The sequence below is a fragment of the Cajanus cajan genome, chromosome 8 (assembly GCF_000230855.2).
Source record: "Cajanus cajan strain Asha chromosome 8, NIPB_CcT2T_4, whole genome shotgun sequence".
NCBI classification, from domain to species: Eukaryota; Viridiplantae; Streptophyta; class Magnoliopsida; order Fabales; family Fabaceae; genus Cajanus; species Cajanus cajan.
The window spans coordinates 20,301,481-20,318,825 of record NC_138524.1 but is presented as its reverse complement, the minus strand read 5'-3'; the positions used below and the strand labels follow the sequence as shown (position 1 = coordinate 20,318,825).

Genomic DNA, 17,345 nt, shown 5'->3' with positions numbered 1-17,345 from the left:
AACTCAAAAGTAATTTAAAACACTGTTAACATTAAATAAGAAATTTGAAAAAGAGAAGAAAAAAAAAAGTTAATTCGAAAAGCAATCTAAATATATAATATAGTATTCAAGTTATATATAACTAAAAAAGTTAAGTAGCATAATACTAATTTTTATGGTGAAAGTCATATGTTTCTCTCTTAGTAAGGTCATTTTTTTCCCTTTTTTTAAATAAATTTTATATCTTCTTTTTATATTAGTGTCATTAGTTTATGTTATCATTATACTGTTATCCCACCAATTAATATGAGTCTCACATCACTGTCAAAGTAACACATCACTCATTCATGATCAATCTTCCAACCAATACAAAGGGCTAAAATTGCGCAATTTTGAAATTAGGGAAACAAAATTGTATAATTAGAAAAATGACCAAAATTGTGGATTGAAAAATATAGGATACCAAAAGTGCAATTTAACCTCCTTTTTCATAAAAATATATAAATAGGAATCAAGTTAATTCAATGTTTAAATTTTTGAATATTTTGATATTATCTAAATGATCATGTACATCAAATTAGAGTATTAAAATAATATTTAGTTAGCAGAAATCACATTTCACAAATATAAATTAATCTTAATTTGATTGTCAATTTTGATACATTGTGCGACTATATATATCCATGAAAAAAAATAATATCAAATATTACTTACATTTAAATATATATATATATATATATATATATATTATTCATTTGTTTAATAAAATCAAATAGTTTTAAATTTTTATTAAAAAAATTACCTAACTTTTTTTATGCATAATTTTTAACTATCATTGATATGTTCTCTCTTTCTCTCGCTTCTTCTCTTTCTCTAATTTTACACTTCTATGAATAATAAAAATCATCAAGTTATGCTTATATGAACAACAAGTTATCAATCACTAATTAGTCTGATCACTCGAATTTAATTACCCCGAGATGCCAAATTCTCCTTCAAAACCAAAACCACATTCATATTATCATTATCATATCGGAGTTATGCAGCAACATATTAATTCCCAACATTGACTTTCCCATAAATGATCTTCTCTAAGCATATAATTAATTGAAAAACATGCGACCGGCGCAAGCCCCACAACTCCTCACACGTTAAAAATTAAGCAGTTTATTAAAAAGTTAAAACAAATTAATCACTTTCACAAACCGCAACAATTTGCAATTGCAACGCACTCTTTAATGCAAGTGTTTTTGTTATAATTCACACGAGAAGCATAATTAATGCCATCTAAGTTACAAACGGATCCAACATATCCCACACTACTTAAGCACAAACCCTAAGTCGAACATCTTCATCAAAGGTTATTAATTTTCTCATAACATGGCAAAGGTTAGCAACATTTACACCATTTTGGTGGCTTTGTCGATGGCCATGACGAGCACCACAAGAGCAACAACCACAGCACCGGAGAAAGAAGAGAGTCTGATCCAGTGCGCGAGGCACATGGGATACTACTGTGGAAATCAAATGCTGGACGCGTTAGAGAGCCATGCAAACGTAAAGATCACCGAAGCTTGCTGTTACAAGGTTGTCCAAACCGGTTACTCGTGCCACACTAGACTCGCTCTGTTCGCTCTCCAAAACGACCCCGAGTTTAGACACCAGAACGTGAGCCACGTGCTGGAGAAAAACGACAGGATCTTTCACACGTGCGACGAGGCCACGCAACCGGAGAGTGACAAGTATTTGGCCAAGTGTGTGGTGAAGATTGGCACCGATTGTGGAGTTCAAGTGTTCGATAAACTTTTGCATGATGGCAAGGGTGATGGCATCACCGATTGTTGTTGCCGCAAGCTTCTTGACATGGGTCTAGCTTGCCATGTTAACATGGTCAAAAACTTGATTCGCACTCCCAAGATGAGGGACGTTGATGCGGTTGCGTTTTTGAAGAAGAGCAAGGACGTGTTTGATCAGTGTCGTCGTGCGGAATGAAGAAGGTTTCGATGGGATTAATGATACCCATGGTTGGAAAATTATGGAACACTTTTTTAAGTTTTAATCTTTTGACATGTTTTCGATGACTTTTTTTTTAGGCAGTTTTTTTAATGAATTGATTATGCGTACGTACGTGCTAAGAACTGTTTGATTTCACGAGTGTTGATTTTCTTTTGTCAATTAAGGTTTTAAGGAGATTTGGAATAATCATATGGCAATTAATTAATCATACACATTTCTATTTCTCTTAAGTACGTAGGAAAACTTTATACCTATAGAGGCATTGTGAATTGGGCTATGCTAAATTCGATAAAATAACTTAAATATTCGTAAAGTTTATTTTCTTTTTACGCCATGGCCTTGTTGTGCATGCGTAGCGATAATTCGTAAAACCAACTTGATTTAAACTATCACAATTATTTTGATTTAGATTTTCAAGTGTTTAAGTCAATCTCAATTTAATCCGTTTAGACCCATCTATATATATAGGTAATCGGTTTTGATTTTTGAACTCATAAATCTGATTTATACATATAACGTATTAGATCTCGGTAACTCCTTTTTATAAATATAATTTTGTTACTTTTATAATTGTGATATTTTTAGAATTTATTTGAATATAAGCTTAGAAGCACTTTTAAAAAAAATTATTAAAAGAATATTCTTTATTTTCAATAGAGAAATTTTCAAAAATATTTTTAGTTTGTATTTAAACAAACTCTTTGTCACTAATGTAATTTTCTCATGTAACTAAATTATATTAGAATTAGTTTGATTATGTATGTTAATTGAGCTAATGATTTTTAGTGTTTAGCCTCAATATATTCTTTTTTTTTAATAATCTATATAATTATCAAATTCATTCATATTTAGCAACTAGCAAGGTATTTAAATTGGTTATTTATAGTTATTATTCTTTTCAATTTCACATGTAATGTCAACATGTGAAATACTCTCAATTAAGGCGATATCTATTAGTAATTCGTTAGAGTTATAAAGTCATGTTAGGTTCACTCCTCCCTTATCATGAGCTAGACAAGGTTCCAAAACCAAGTAGACCCTAAGGTTTGAAGATCCTTTATGTGACCTCTCTAGTGTAGGATTATTATTCGATATCTTAAAAACTCAACTTTTATGCATATGATACTTGTCTCATACAAAATGTTCTCATATTAATTCTCAATAACTCGTCATCTCATTACTCATAACTCATGTCCAAGATATTTGGGTGTTATACCGTACGGTAGCCGATTTGGCCGAGTGACCCGAACCCTTTGTAGTACCCGAACCCGCCGAGTACCCGACGCCTCCGACTACACACCAGTGTACGAAACGCGTTGGTCTGATCGGCCAGGGTCTACATCATTACCAGCTTAATTACGGGAAAACTAACTAACATAAGCTTCGGATTAGTTCCCTAATTTTATGGGGCCCAACCCTTAATCACGGCCGAATATAAACACCTATAAATAAAGTCTCCAACAAGGTACGTAACAACTTTTCAACTACCACATTTATTACGCCGAGCACTTACTTGAGCGTTGGAGTGTCTTCGCAGGCACACCCCCCTCACTTCGGACTACCCGGATAGGACAAGAAGACCGAGACCCAGGATCAGACCCGCTACAACAAGTATAATTGGAGGGTGTCCTAACACAGGAACATTTGGCGCCCACCGTGGGGCCGAAGAGACGTTTTCAGCCCCTTCTAACTCTACAATTGAGACCGAGACATGGTAGTTACGCGCAAAGGACAATCAGCAACGACCCAACCGATTCACAACGTTAATACCGAAGATAATCCCGTCACGACTAACCTAGAGCGTTACCCGTACGGAATGCCCCAAACTCAACCAGAGCCCGTGATACAGCAGGTCCAGCCGAACACCGACCGAGCCCAACCAAATTTACAAGATGACCTCCGCGCGTTGTGGGAGGAAATGGCCACCATCCGAAGGCAACGAGAAGCCGATGCCCGGGAGCTAGCCGAGTTACGTCGGCAGAATGCCGAGCTTCGGAACCTGAACCAGACTTGTGTGCCGTCCACCCCGACAGCCGTGGAAGAGTCTGCCTATCACGCCCCTACTGAGCAGGTAACCCGAACGTCGGCCACCTCCTTGATAGCCAACAAGGCCGAAGCCACCATCCATTCCTTAAGACACCCTTTCTCACGGAGAATAATGGAAGCAACACTCATGGATCATTGGAAGAACCTCCCAATTGAGAAATATGACAGGACCTCCGACCCCGATGAACACCTGAATGTTTTCCTGACGCAAGCAACTCTCTCCACTCAAGACGACTCGGCTTTGTGCCGAATATTTCCTACCTCACTGAAAGGAAGGGCCCTGAACTGGTTCACCAGGTTGCCAAATTCGTCCATCGACTCGTTTGCCGAGTTGTCATCCCAGTTTACTTTGCAATTTGCGACGAGCAAGCCGTACAGGACGACCTCGTTGGCTTTAGTGGGAGTCCGTCAGGAGAAGAAGGAAAGTCTGAGATGTTTCATGAACCGGTTCAACAGGATTGCCATGGAGATTGGCGATCTCAACCCTGCCATGGCGCTCGACCGGTTGAGCACTGCCCTCAGACCGGGACCATTCGTTAACAGCTTATGCAAAAAGCCCCCTGTGGACATGAATGATCTCCGACGCCGAGCCGAAAAATATATGCAAATGGAGGAATTGGCCGAGACAAGAAATCAAGCTAGAGCCGAGGAGGGTTACAGCCGGAAGGAAACTGGCCGAGAGCCAACAAAAAAGAGCAATGCCGACCCCTCAAACGCCCGCCCCCCAAGAGGACCACGGTACGCGACGTACACTCCCCTCAACGCTAGCAGGGCTAAGGTATTGGAGCAAGCCCTCTCGTCGGAAATTCTAGTAATACCGAAAAGGGCAAACACGCCCCCAAGAGCAGACAAAGCGAAAGCATGCCGATTCCACCGAAACCGGGGGCACTCGACGGAAGAATGCTCGGCGCTAAAGGACAAGCTTGAGGACCTTATTAAGCAAGGTCATCTGAAGAACTTTGTCTCAACACAGGACCATCGACCAAGAGAAAAAGACGAATACACTCGGCGAGTGTCACCAACAAGAAACCGACGACACAGGTCCCGATCGGCCGAAAGAAAAGACCACTCACGAAACTCAAGAGAAGATAATACTCGGCCGAGAAAGATAATCAATACTATCGCTGGAGGCTTCGCCGGAGGGGGATCCACATCTTCGGCTAGGAAGCGACACCTCCGGGCCGTCAGAGATGTAAACAGCGTGAACCAACCGAAGCCACCGAGGATGCCGGCGATCACATTCTCGGACCGAGATTTTCGTGGTGTCGATCCCATCCAGGACGACCCTATGGTAATTTCAGTTGAGATGCACAATTGCATAGTGAAGAAAACCCTAGTCGACCAAGGGAGCTCTGCCGATATCCTATACTGGAACACTTTCGTACAGCTAGGGATTCCCGAGGAAAGCTTAGAGCCATACCACGAACCCCTGGTCAGTTTTTCTGGTGAAAGAGTGATGACAAGAGGGAGCATTGACTTGTATACCCGCTTCGGGTTCGACCAAAAGGTTTCCCGAGAAATTAGGATCCGATACATCGTGGTACATGCGAACACGTCGTACAACGTTCTTTTGGGCCGACCCTCGATCAACGCATTAGGGGCCATTGTTTCGACCCCTCATCTGTGCATGAAATTTCCATCAAGAGATAAGCAGGAGGTGATCACAGTGCATGCCAACTAGAAAACCGCAAGGGAATGTTATCTCTCCAGCTTGAAGGTGCAGCCTCTTGCCGAGCCACCCGCGACAACAAGAGGTGTAAACGTGGTTAGACAGGAGACGGCCGAGAGCATCGACCTTGATCCTCGTTTAGGGGAGGTGGAGCGAATCGAGGCCGCTGAAAACCTCGTTCCTTTTCAGCTCGACCGATCACCTGAACAAGTTATGCAAGTAGGATCCCAGTTGAGCGAAACCGATGCAAACCGAGTAAAGAAAACGGTCCGAGACAACAAAGACTTGTTTGCTTGGACGGCGTCTGACATGCCAGGGATAGACCCCGGTTTTTTGTGTCACCGATTAGCCGTGTGCCGAGACGCCCGACCGATAGCCCAAAAGAAAAGGAAAATGGGAGACGAGAAAAGAAAGGCTGCAAACGTTGAGGTGCAAAAATTATTGCACGCAAAGTTCATCCGAGAAGTCACCTACACCACATGGCTGGCAAATGTAGTTTTGGTCAAGAAGTCGAATGGCAAATGGAGAATGTGCACCGACTACACCGACCTCAATAAAGCCTGCCCGAAGGATGCATACCCACTCCCTTGTATTGACCGGCTTGTAGACGGTGCGTCAGGACACGCGATCTTCAGCTTCTTGGACGCATATTCGGGTTATAACCAAATAAAAATGCACCCAGCCGACGAGGAAAAAACGACGTTCATCACCGAGAACGCCAACTTTTGTTACAAGGTAATGCCGTTCGGGTTGAAGAACGCAGGGGCAACCTATCAGAGGTTGATGGACAAGGTATTCCGAGATCAAATCGGCCGCAACATTGAGATTTATGTGGACGATATGGTGGTAAAATCCAACTCCATGGAGGATCACGCAGCCGACCTCGCCAAAGCATTTGGAGCATTGCGTAAACACAACATGCGACTTAACCCCGAGAAGTGCACTTTCGGAGTCAAGGGAGGCAAATTCCTTGGCTTTATGCTGTCATCTAGAGGCATAGAAGCTAACCGAGACAAATGCCAAGTTGTAATAGACATGCGGAGCCCGAGCAACCTGAAGGAATTGCAGCGCCTATCTGGAAGACTGGTTGCTCTCTCGCGATTCCTCCCTCGGCTAGGCGACAAAATCAGTCCGATGATGAAGCTTCTGAGAAAGGCGTCGGCCTTCGCCTGGAACGAGTCATGCGAAGAGGCCTTCACAACGTTGAAAACAGCTTTAGCAACTCCTCCGACCCTGACGAGACCAGACCCTTTGAACCCGCTGTTGATATACTTGGCCGTATCGGACGAGGCAATCAGCTCGGTTCTGGTACAAGAAAGGGGAGGCTCCCAGGTCCCCGTCTATTTTGTCAGCCGACTCCTTCAAGATGCCGAAACCCGATATCAACTGATTGAAAAGGTCGCTCTCGGATTGGTACATACCTCCCGACGCTTAAGACACTACTTTCAAAGCCACCAAGTGGTCGTGCATACCGACTGCCTGATCTCCAAGGTCTTACGCAAGCCCGAGCTCGCCGGAAGGATGATGGCATGGGCTGTTGAACTCTCGCAATTTGACATTGCATACAGGCCGAGAGGACCGATTAAAGGGCAATGCCTGGTCGACTTCGTGAACGAATTACACCCCCATGGCCGTTTCGAAGAACAATGGTGGACTCTTCATGTGGACGGCTCTTCAAACGACCAGGGGAGCGGGGCAGGTGTAATCTTGGAAGGGCCGAAGGGTATTACATTGGAGCAATCCCTGCGTTTTCGATTCAAAGCCTCCAACAACCAGGCTGAGTACGAAGCTCTGATAGCCGGGCTCAGATTAGCCGAAGACATGGGCGCGTCGAGGATCAAATGCTTAACCGATTCCAAGGTTGTGGCCGAGCAAGTAGGTGGTAATTTCCAGGTCAAGGACCACATGATGATGAAATACTACCACACTTACCAAGGGCTGAAGGCAGATTTCCAGGAGGTGTCGGTCGAGCACATCCCACGCGAGAACAACACCCGAGCCGACCAATTGGCTAGGCTGGCCGCAACCAAAAAGCCGGGTCACTTGAGAACCATCATCCAACAGGAGATCGACCACCCCAGTGTTGAGACGGAAATCATGGCAAGTGTCGATGCCGACCGTACTGCACCACAAGATCCCCCAGACTGGCGAACCGAAATCAAAGCGTTCATCATCAACGGGGTCACACCGGACGACCCGGCCGAGGCCAAACGTTTGCGAACTCAAGCTAGTAGATATACTGTCATTGCAGGGCAACTATACAAACGTGGTTTCTCTACCCCTCTACTAAAATGCCTCGACCCCCATGAGTCCGATTACGTGACGAGAGAGGTGCACGAGGGAATATGCGGCATGCACTCAGGAGCAAGGACAACTGTCTCGAGATTACTACGGGCCGGATACTACTGGCCGACCATGAACACCGATTGTGCGACATTCGTGAAAAAGTGTCTACCGTGTCAGAAACATGGGAACTTAATCCATCAGCCGGCCGAGCAATTACATTGCATTCCCCCCGCATGGCCATTCGCTACCTGGGGAGCCGACATACTAGGACCGTTCCCGATCGCCAAGGGGCAATGCAAATTCCTCATTGTAGCCGTGGATTTGTTTACCAAGTGGATTGAAGCCGAACCCTTAGCATGCATTTCGGCCCTCCAGGTTCAAAAATTCTTATGGAAGAACGTCATCACTCGCTTCGGCGTCCCACATACACTGGTGACCGACAACGGCCTTCAGTTCACCGATCGGAAACTCAACGAGTTCTTAGCCAGCCTAGGAGTAAAACACAAATTTACCTCGGTAGAACACCCACAAACAAACGGACAGGCCGAGTCGGCCAACAAGGTCATCCTGGCAGAATTAAAGAAACGACTGGGGGAAGCGAAGGGAGCATGGGCCGAGCAACTACCCGAGGTACTCTGGGCATACCGATGTACTCCTCAATCGACCACCAAAGAGACCCCCTTCCGCCTGGCTTATGGATCTGATGCAATGATCCCAGTGGAAATAGGGGAACCGTCATTCCGTCGAATCCAGTTCAACGAAGCAAACAACGAAGCCGAGCTCCGAGCGAATCTGGATGTCGTAGAAGAAGTTCGAGACCGAGCGATGGTAGTAGCCGAAGCCACCAAGCAATGATACAAGAGAAGATTCGACAGCAAGGTGAAACCTAGGCAATTCCGAGAAGGAGATCTCGTTTGGAGAGCCACAAGTGAGGCACGAAAAGACCCGAGACAAGGGAAGCTCGCCCCAAACTGGGACGGACCCTTCCGAGTCCGACACAACCTAAACAACGGAGCATTCAAGTTGGAGCACCTATCTGGGGAACCCATCCCTAGAACTTGGAATTCCACTCACCTAAAGATGTATTACAGCTGATGTATCTGTGCACTCTTTTCCTTGACCGACTCTTTTTTCCCTAAGGAGGGTTTTGGGTCGGCAAGGTTTTTAACGAGGCACTCCATTAATGCAAAAACTTGAAAATCATTTCTCTCCTTATTTAATATTATGCACACGTATAGGCTCAATCGTACAGGCTCGGACTCGGTTAACCCGTACCAACGCTGAACAACGCTATGCCGACCACACGACTACGCAACCGAGCCCAACAGGCCTCTCAGCCGACCCCTAATCGACGTCCCCGAGTACCCTCCTCGGCTAAAGATATACCTGGGCCGACCACTCAACTGTCCAATCGAGCCCAATGGTTTCCCTCCCGAGTACTCTCCTCGGTTAAGGATGTACCTAGGCCGACCACTCAATTGTCAAATTGAGCCCCGGGTTCGAGCCCGACAGGTTTCCCTCCCGAGTACCCTCCTCGGCTAAGGATGTACCTGGGCCGACTACTCAACCCTGCTATCGACGCTAACAGGTTTCCCTGCCGAGTACCCTACTCGGTTAGGGACGCACTTGAGCCGAGTGGCTTACCCAACGACAAATCGCAATCGATTTCGAAGCCGACCCCTAACGTTTTGCGCCTAGCATACTCTGGCCGGGCTTGAGTATGCAGCCTACTTGTACGCCGAGCATCCACGTGTCATTATTAAGAGCCGACTAAACCGACTACTTATCGTAGCCCTCGGTCACGACGAGGTTGGTTTATTTTAACTTAGCAATCAAGTTAATTAAAAGCTTCATTATTAAGAGCCGATTAAACCGAATATGTATCGTAGCCCTCGGTCAAGACGAGGTTGGTTTATTTTAACCTAGTAATCAGTTAATTAAAAGCTTCGTTATTAAGAGCCGATTAAACTGACTACTTATCGTAGCCTTCGGTCTAGACGAGGTTGGTTTATTTCAACTTAGTAATCAGTTAATTGAAAGCTTCGTTATTAAGAGCCGATTAAACCGACTACTTATTGAAAACCCTCGGTTAAGACGAGGTCGGGCTATTGTAACTTGAATTCACATGAAAATTCTTTAATAAAGGCCGATCAAAACGACTATCCAAAAAAAAAGATCAATCAGCCTATAGTCAAATACCTAAGGCCGAGCTAACAAAAGGCACTACCAGCCAAATTACAAAAATAATTAATCCTACCAAAATATACAAGCCGACCCTACTAAGCCGCCTACTCCGCCGGATTCTCGTCGCCGACGACATCAATTATAGGGTCATCCTCCCCAGTTGATTGCATCGGAGCCTGACTGGATGAACTTTGGCGCGGGGCTTCGGCATCTGGCTGAGCCCCTTGGGGGAACTCGGCATAGCTAATAAACTTACCACCTAAGAAGTCCCGACTAACGTCGAAATGGAAGTCAGCCGGGACATCGCAAAACTGGTAAGCTTGTCGAACAGCGTGGTTGAAGCCGGCATCGTGCTGGGAAAGGATTTGTTCGGTGGCCTCGGCCTCGAACTTCGCAGCCGACTCCTTTAGCCGAGTGATCTCATTCGCAGCAGCGGTGGCTTCGGCCTTCATTTTCTGCACGGTTAATTTTAGGTCATCGGCCTCTCTGCGATACGCATCGGCAGTCCTCTTCAATTCCTCAGCCGATTCAGTAGCCTTGGCATTCGCACTCAAGGCATCCTTCACCGTCGCCTCGGCGTCTTTCAGACGAGTTTGAAGTCTCTCGGCCGAAACAGCCGACCTCATCATGACGTGCTTGGCCACCAGGGAGGTCCGAGCATCAAGCTCGCAGAAGAGCTTATACTCGGCCTCCGTCGACATCCCTTCCAGATATTGGAGTCCTCCCCCGGTTGTAAGGTCGAGACTGACCAAATTCTCGACCTGCACGTCCGACGCCAAGAAATTTGACCCCGCGACAACAGCAGGAATGGCGAAGGCCCCGCACCCCGCTTGATCCAGTGATAGTTGCTTCGGCCGTTTAGAGGAAGAGCTCGGATGTTCCGGCTCTATGTTTTGCTCGGCAGACCGAACCCTAGACGTCCCCCCTTTCTTCTTGGGTTCGGACGTTGGAATCAGCACGTGAGGGGCTTTGTCCCTTTGTACCTTGAGGGCCGACCTCGCCGGTGGCACTTTTCTGCTCTCCTTTGCTTCCTTCGCCCTCTTGGCGAGCATCGCGGTCACGTCCAGTTTGCCCCCGGCCATTAATCCTGCAACAAAGCAAATTTTAACATCAATTCAAAACAGTGCTACATTACCGAAGCCTAAGATGCATACCTAGCAAGACCATCTCGAAATGAGACGTCTCGAAAATGTCCAAGAGGTTTCGAACAGGCAGTCCCTTCGGCAGCTGATCGAGGAGATCTACGATCTCTATGTCCTCGGCAGGGAGTTTGGATTTGGACATCGCCTCGTAGCGAGTCGGATGCCTCGTCCAGTAAAAAGGGAATAGGGGAGAGTTTTCACGATCATAGAAGCAATTCCTCATATCCGACCCCCAACGAACCTTAAAGAACCCACTCTTGAACCCCTTGTAGGACGAGGTAAAGGCTTGAAGGAACCCACGCTTCGGCACCCGAGACAGCGACACCCACTTGACTGGTTTGCTCGGCCGACACATGTAGTAATAAAGAAAAGCTAATGGTCGAGGCGTGAGTCCTAGGCATAGGCAGAGGTTTCGGAATGCTTGCATCGCGGCCCAGGCATTCGGATGCAATTGGGTCGGTGCAACATTTAGCGCTCGGAGCACCCCCATCTGGAAATCATCAAACGGTAATTGAATGCCGAGATCTTCGAACCAGCACATGTAGGCGTAAAAGTAGTCGGCCTCGTCGTCTCTTGGTTCTAGGAAAACGAAGTCGGTGTTCGGCCCATCATCTTCGCATGCCTCGGCGAGCAAAGGAAATTCGCCGTCCCCGCTGCCAAAACACTTCTCCAATGAAATAAAAGTGTCTAACATGCTTTGGTCGGACCACTTAGAGAAGTATATGCCGACCTCGCCGTCAACCCATTCATACCCCAGCATTTCCAATGAACCGTAATCAATCCTCGCTCTCGGTTGAGGTCTCGGATTGACTTTACGTTTGCCTCGACCATCGCCAACTACTAACACATCCTCATGAATTTTCATGTCGGCTGGCTCAGCATGTCGTTTTGGCTGACCGACCAAACTTACCCCTCTTTCGTCAACTTCGATGGCTCGCGCCAGAGCCACACCCAGGTTCGGTGGCGGCGAGACCTCAACCACCTCATCCCCACTATCTTCTGGGTCGGGGTGGTCGGAAGGAAATACCACTTCGCACCGCAAAGGCGGCAGCTTGGATATCTCACTTGATTCCGACCCCTCTCTACTGGAATTAGCGTCCGAGGCCTCCGAGGACGTCCAACTCCTTGCCGAGGAATACCCCCTATCCATTTATTGTGAAAAAAAATAACAAATACAAAATTTACCTTACTCGGTTTGCTCGGTTGAAGTTGGTTGGGAGAGAGCTCGGAGAATTTACAGCGAGTAAATTCTCGCACACCCCTCCCCTATTTATAGGCAGGGTAAACGGGGAATGTGAAAAGGCGTAGCAAGGCCGTGACCGTTCGATCTGGACCATCTAACGGTCCAGATTAATAACCGTTGAGCATATAACCGCCAGGGTCCACGTGGCAGGCCGCACCATTGCGACCCCAACATCTTCAAACAACTCGGCACGCCCTTTAGGGTTTCGGCATCAACGGGCCATTCCTATTGTTGGTCTCGGCAGGAATTCTTTTCTACGGAAGTCCCTCATACAACCTCCACATGAGCACAATAGAGGAGCCTCGGCATAATCTCCAAACCGCTCTGTTAGTCTTAGAAATCCGTTAGAGTCCTCGGGTCGATCTCATGGCATGTCATCCATGAAGGTTTCGGCTCAAACACGCCGAGAGCTCGGCACAACGTTGTCACCGAAGGTCGATCCCCTAACCTAATTCACACCTCGGTAGGCATTCGAGTCGAGACCTGTGTTTCGCTTTTCCTCGTCAAAAGTCTCCCTGCGGTCCCACAAGAAGGAAGGCTGGGGGCTAACGTCGAGCACGGTAGGGTTCAACATTTATTACCGTCTTCGTCTCTTCTATCCTCGACGCTGCGGGGGTTGTATACCGTACGGTAGCCGATTTGGCCGAGTGACCCGAACCCTTTGTAGTACCCGAACCCGCCGAGTACCCGACGCCTCCGACTACACACCAGTGTACGAAACGCGTCGGTCTGATCGGTCAGGGTCTACATCATTACCAGCTTAATTACGGGAAAACTAACTAACATAAGCTTCGGATTAGTTCCCTAATTTTATGGGGCCCAACCCTTAATCACGGCCGAATATAAACACCTATAAATAAAGTCTCCAACAAGGTACGTAACAACTTTTCAACTACCACATTTATTACGCCGAGCACTTACTTGAGCGTTGGAGTGTCTTCGCAGGCACACCCCCCTCACTTCGGACTACCCGGATAGGACAAGAAGACCGAGACCCAGGATCAGACCCGCTACAACAAGTATAATTGGAGTGTGTCCTAACACAGGAACAGGTGTCATATCTCAACTTTATCATGTTCAATGTTCTCATAAGAGTAAACTCAATTTTCATTATTAGCCTCAATTCTCACAACAGACTATCCACATTATTTGTGCTTAGCATGGAGAACACCGTACTCAACATCATATGCACAAAGAATAGAAGTTGTTCTCTATGGTTCTCACACATAGCGTGCATCAATTGACTCTTAACGTTAAAATCACTATTACTTATAATGTGGTCATGACGCTTAGCAAGACTCACTCTCACTTAATGTCCAAGTTCATAAAAGTTTAGTGTCAATTGGCACCACTGCAACTAGACACAGTTAGCATCCAAGAAGAGATTAGTCTTTGTAACTTTGATGCTTAGCCTGAGCATGTAGATACTTAGCATCAAAATACCCAATGTTATATATGGCTATCGAGTTTAGCGAGACCCTGGTCTCACTTAACTCTGGAAGAAAAGATTGAAGTGAGTTCTAGTGGTCAATCTATTTTATGTGTGTGTGTATTTGATTATTTAAATGAAGGTATTTCAATTATCATGTAACTACCATAATTAGGCGAGTACTTGGAAGAAAGGAATTGCGGTAGGTGCATGATGATCTAAGTTCAATTTATATCATCATCTTTGTAATCTTTTTGATGAATAAAAAAAATCAATTATCATGCTTTTAATTATATAACATGGTAATATCTTCATAGTAGATAGTTCATTCAATAATATATCAGATGTGACTTTTTAATATATTATTTTAATTGTTTTCTTTAAAAATAAAATCAACCTAAAATATTTGTTATTTTCTTTATTATTTTAAATATAAACTTGTTATTGTTGATAAATGTTGATGTGTACTATTAAAACTTGGACTTAACCATTATAATATTTTATTTTGTCCATGGACATAGTCCACACATTATTCCAAACCTGACAACTAAAAACTAATTTATCTCACAAAACATGATCAAACATTATTTTAATACTAACAAAAATCGAATCTGAGAGTATTTGATCGATCCCATGTGTCTCAGATAGGTCTTACAATCACTAGACTAAGAAACTTAATTACTGATATAATATATTTGATTTGAACTTTTATATACACTTTAAATATTAAGAACTTATAAAATTATATTTTAGTTGTGATTTTTAGTATTATAAAGTTACGAATTACGATATTATTTTTTAATATTATTATTATTTTGATGTCGGATCGTTCGCCATTTAACTATGATTGAACCTTTAGTAAGTTATTTTGTTCAATAAAAATCCAATTTTAAAAGCATCAGAAATGTGGTTCCAACAAGTCGAGCTATTGAAGTTCTAAATTACGCAAGATATTCATAACTAAACTGTCCACGGCTCAGAAAGCCTGGGCCGTTTAGTGTCCAGGTTTCAAGCCTTTTATCAAAATATTGGGTTTTGCTTGTTTGTTCAACTCTTATGAGTTATGGTCCCAACGTCATAATGGGGTTCTAATTCTTAAGATGCGTTTGTTTTAAAAGTTAAGTTGACTTGATTTTCATAAAATTAATTTTGAAGTTTACGCAATAGAAATGTGTCCACATTGTTTTCAATATAAATTTACATAAAACAAAACTTGTATGTTTCCAACCCAAAACAAACACAGGCTTTATAGTCCATGTGACCCACAACCATACCCAAAAGTAATTTTGTTCACAAAAAAAACTCAAATGCATCCATATGTACTTAATGTGTAGGACAATCACACGATTATCTTAACACACATTCGTACTTATTTATATGTACCTATCTATCTATGACTACACAAAAATTTCAAGCCCAAATGCACCCTAAATGAACCCTAGATGCAGCTCAAATGAAATGGCTCTCATCTCTCCAAAAAGTCTAAAGTACCCCTAGTCCTAGAAAATGAAAGAAATGGACTTTTGACCTCACAAGTCAAGGTTAAGTCCCTGAATAGATCCTAATACTAATTTTCCCCATAATACAAAGGCTAAATAAAAATACAAATTAAAATCCTAATATCTAATGTACCCCAAAATACAAGGGAAAAATAGGAAAGGAAAGCAACAAGCTAAGGAGAGGGCCCAAAATTCAGACACATGATAAGCATGGCTTTTGGTGTGGTGTGTTCTTCATCTTCCTCTACTCTCCTAGCCATGGACCTTGTTATAGTCCCTATATGATGCCTCAAGGATGGTCCTCCATCAATATTGATCTGATCTTTGATGAAGATGAAGCCGGATTTGGCCTAAATTTATTGTTGGCCTAGCCTTTGTTGGTGCCAAAATGGGGAGTGAAAAATTATAGTTCTCTTATTATTACTTTTCTTTTGAGGATAATATTTATTTTATGGAGTTACATTTATTTATTGAATTTACATTTTAATAATTTCTTTATCTCAAAATTCTATGGCTAACATTTTTTTTAAGATTTGGCATTATATGTTGAATGCCTGATAACAAAATCTTTCAAACTCCAATACTTTTTTGCTCTGATACTTGTTTTGTGAATGCTCTGATACTTGTTTTGTGAATGCTCTATCATTTTCATCATGCACGTTTTTAGGGGGAGTCCCCTATGCATTGTATTTAGTCTAAGACATTTCATAATGCTCTAATATCGTCTGAATGCCTTGATTAAAATCAAGATAAAACCAAATTTTTTGAAAGATCAAACAAGTTTGAATAAATCTGTTTAAGCTCTAATAAATCTGAACCTTTTCACTTTTCTTAAGGAAATGCTTGGACATAAACAAATATGCTTAAATTTTATACAAATTGTATTCATATATGCTTAAATTTGCTCACAAATTGTATGCTCTAATGTCTTAGTCTGTTACAAACGCCATAACGTCTGATTGATAAGATTAAGAAAATACGATGAATCATGGCATAAGATCTCAATAAAACTTGCTCATATGATTTCTCTTCAAAATCTTAGATATAATTCACATCAGTTTGGTAATCTTTTAACTAAGTATATCTTATCAATATAAGTATTTTTTGAAAAATGAAAACTCTTTTCGTCCTATCAAAAGAAAAATCTCTTTCAAAAATAAAACAAGATTAATTTTTTAAAGAATATTTGTCACCATTAAAAAGGGGAGAATTTTAAGTCAAAAGACGATCTTGAATCCCTCAAGTTTTAATGATAACAAATAAAATATTTTCTTTTTAAGCAAAGTCAAATATCTATAAAGATATACTATATCAGATGAAATGTGGAAAATATATATCATCTGTAAGATGAAGAAAATCAAATGAAGCATACAGTCTATCTCATTGCATTAAACATATACTTCTAAATGAGGCTAACATTAAATTTCATTAAATGTGTTAACCCTGGTTCTCAAAAGATTTCTCTGTTCATAACTTAATCCTTGTTTCATCCGAGTTAACCAACTAAGCGAAGATTAACTCAAGATTTCCCTATACGAATTAAGCAAACGCACACAACATTAAACCTCCCCACAAGATTAAGCAACTTGTGAGCAACCTGATTCATTAAGCATGAACAGGTGTCAAAAACGTTTCAAAGGTTCAATGAAGAAGAACCAAGTAGAACATAGATACAAATATAAATAAAACCTCGATCAGAGATTGCAATCTTCTCAAGGAGCCAACCCCTGCGGTTTTAGCCTTCCATTAAAACGGAAACAGAAACGAAAATATAAACAAAAATGAAAATGCAAACAGAAACGAAAATACAAACAGAAATGAAAATAGAAACAAAAATGAAAACGAAAATGCA

The 17,345-nt window shown here is 43.1% G+C and overlaps 2 protein-coding genes across 2 annotated transcripts; both read left to right on the top strand.

Annotated features, from left to right (window-relative positions):
• The first annotated feature begins 788 nt into the window (after nucleotides 1-788).
• Nucleotides 789-3,491, top strand: LOC145950865 (uncharacterized). The gene has a single exon (XM_083062700.1). It carries the CDS (start codon nucleotides 1,360-1,362, stop codon nucleotides 1,969-1,971), a length of 612 nt encoding a protein of 203 aa, XP_082918826.1. The 5' UTR covers nucleotides 789-1,359; the 3' UTR covers nucleotides 1,972-3,491.
• Nucleotides 3,492-3,706: 215 nt separating this feature from the next.
• Nucleotides 3,707-5,722, top strand: LOC145950303 (uncharacterized). Its single transcript, XM_083061387.1, has one exon. The coding sequence runs from the start codon at nucleotides 3,707-3,709 to the stop codon at nucleotides 5,720-5,722; it is 2,016 nt and encodes a 671-aa protein (XP_082917513.1).
• The last annotated feature ends 11,623 nt before the right edge of the window (nucleotides 5,723-17,345 follow it).

Excerpts from the sequence above, each read along its gene's own strand:
- LOC145950865 (XM_083062700.1), top strand. The coding sequence starts at position 1,360 with ATGGCAAAGGTTAGCAACATTTACACCATTTTGGTGGCTTTGTCGATG.
- LOC145950303 (XM_083061387.1), top strand. The coding sequence starts at position 3,707 with ATGGTAGTTACGCGCAAAGGACAATCAGCAACGACCCAACCGATTCAC.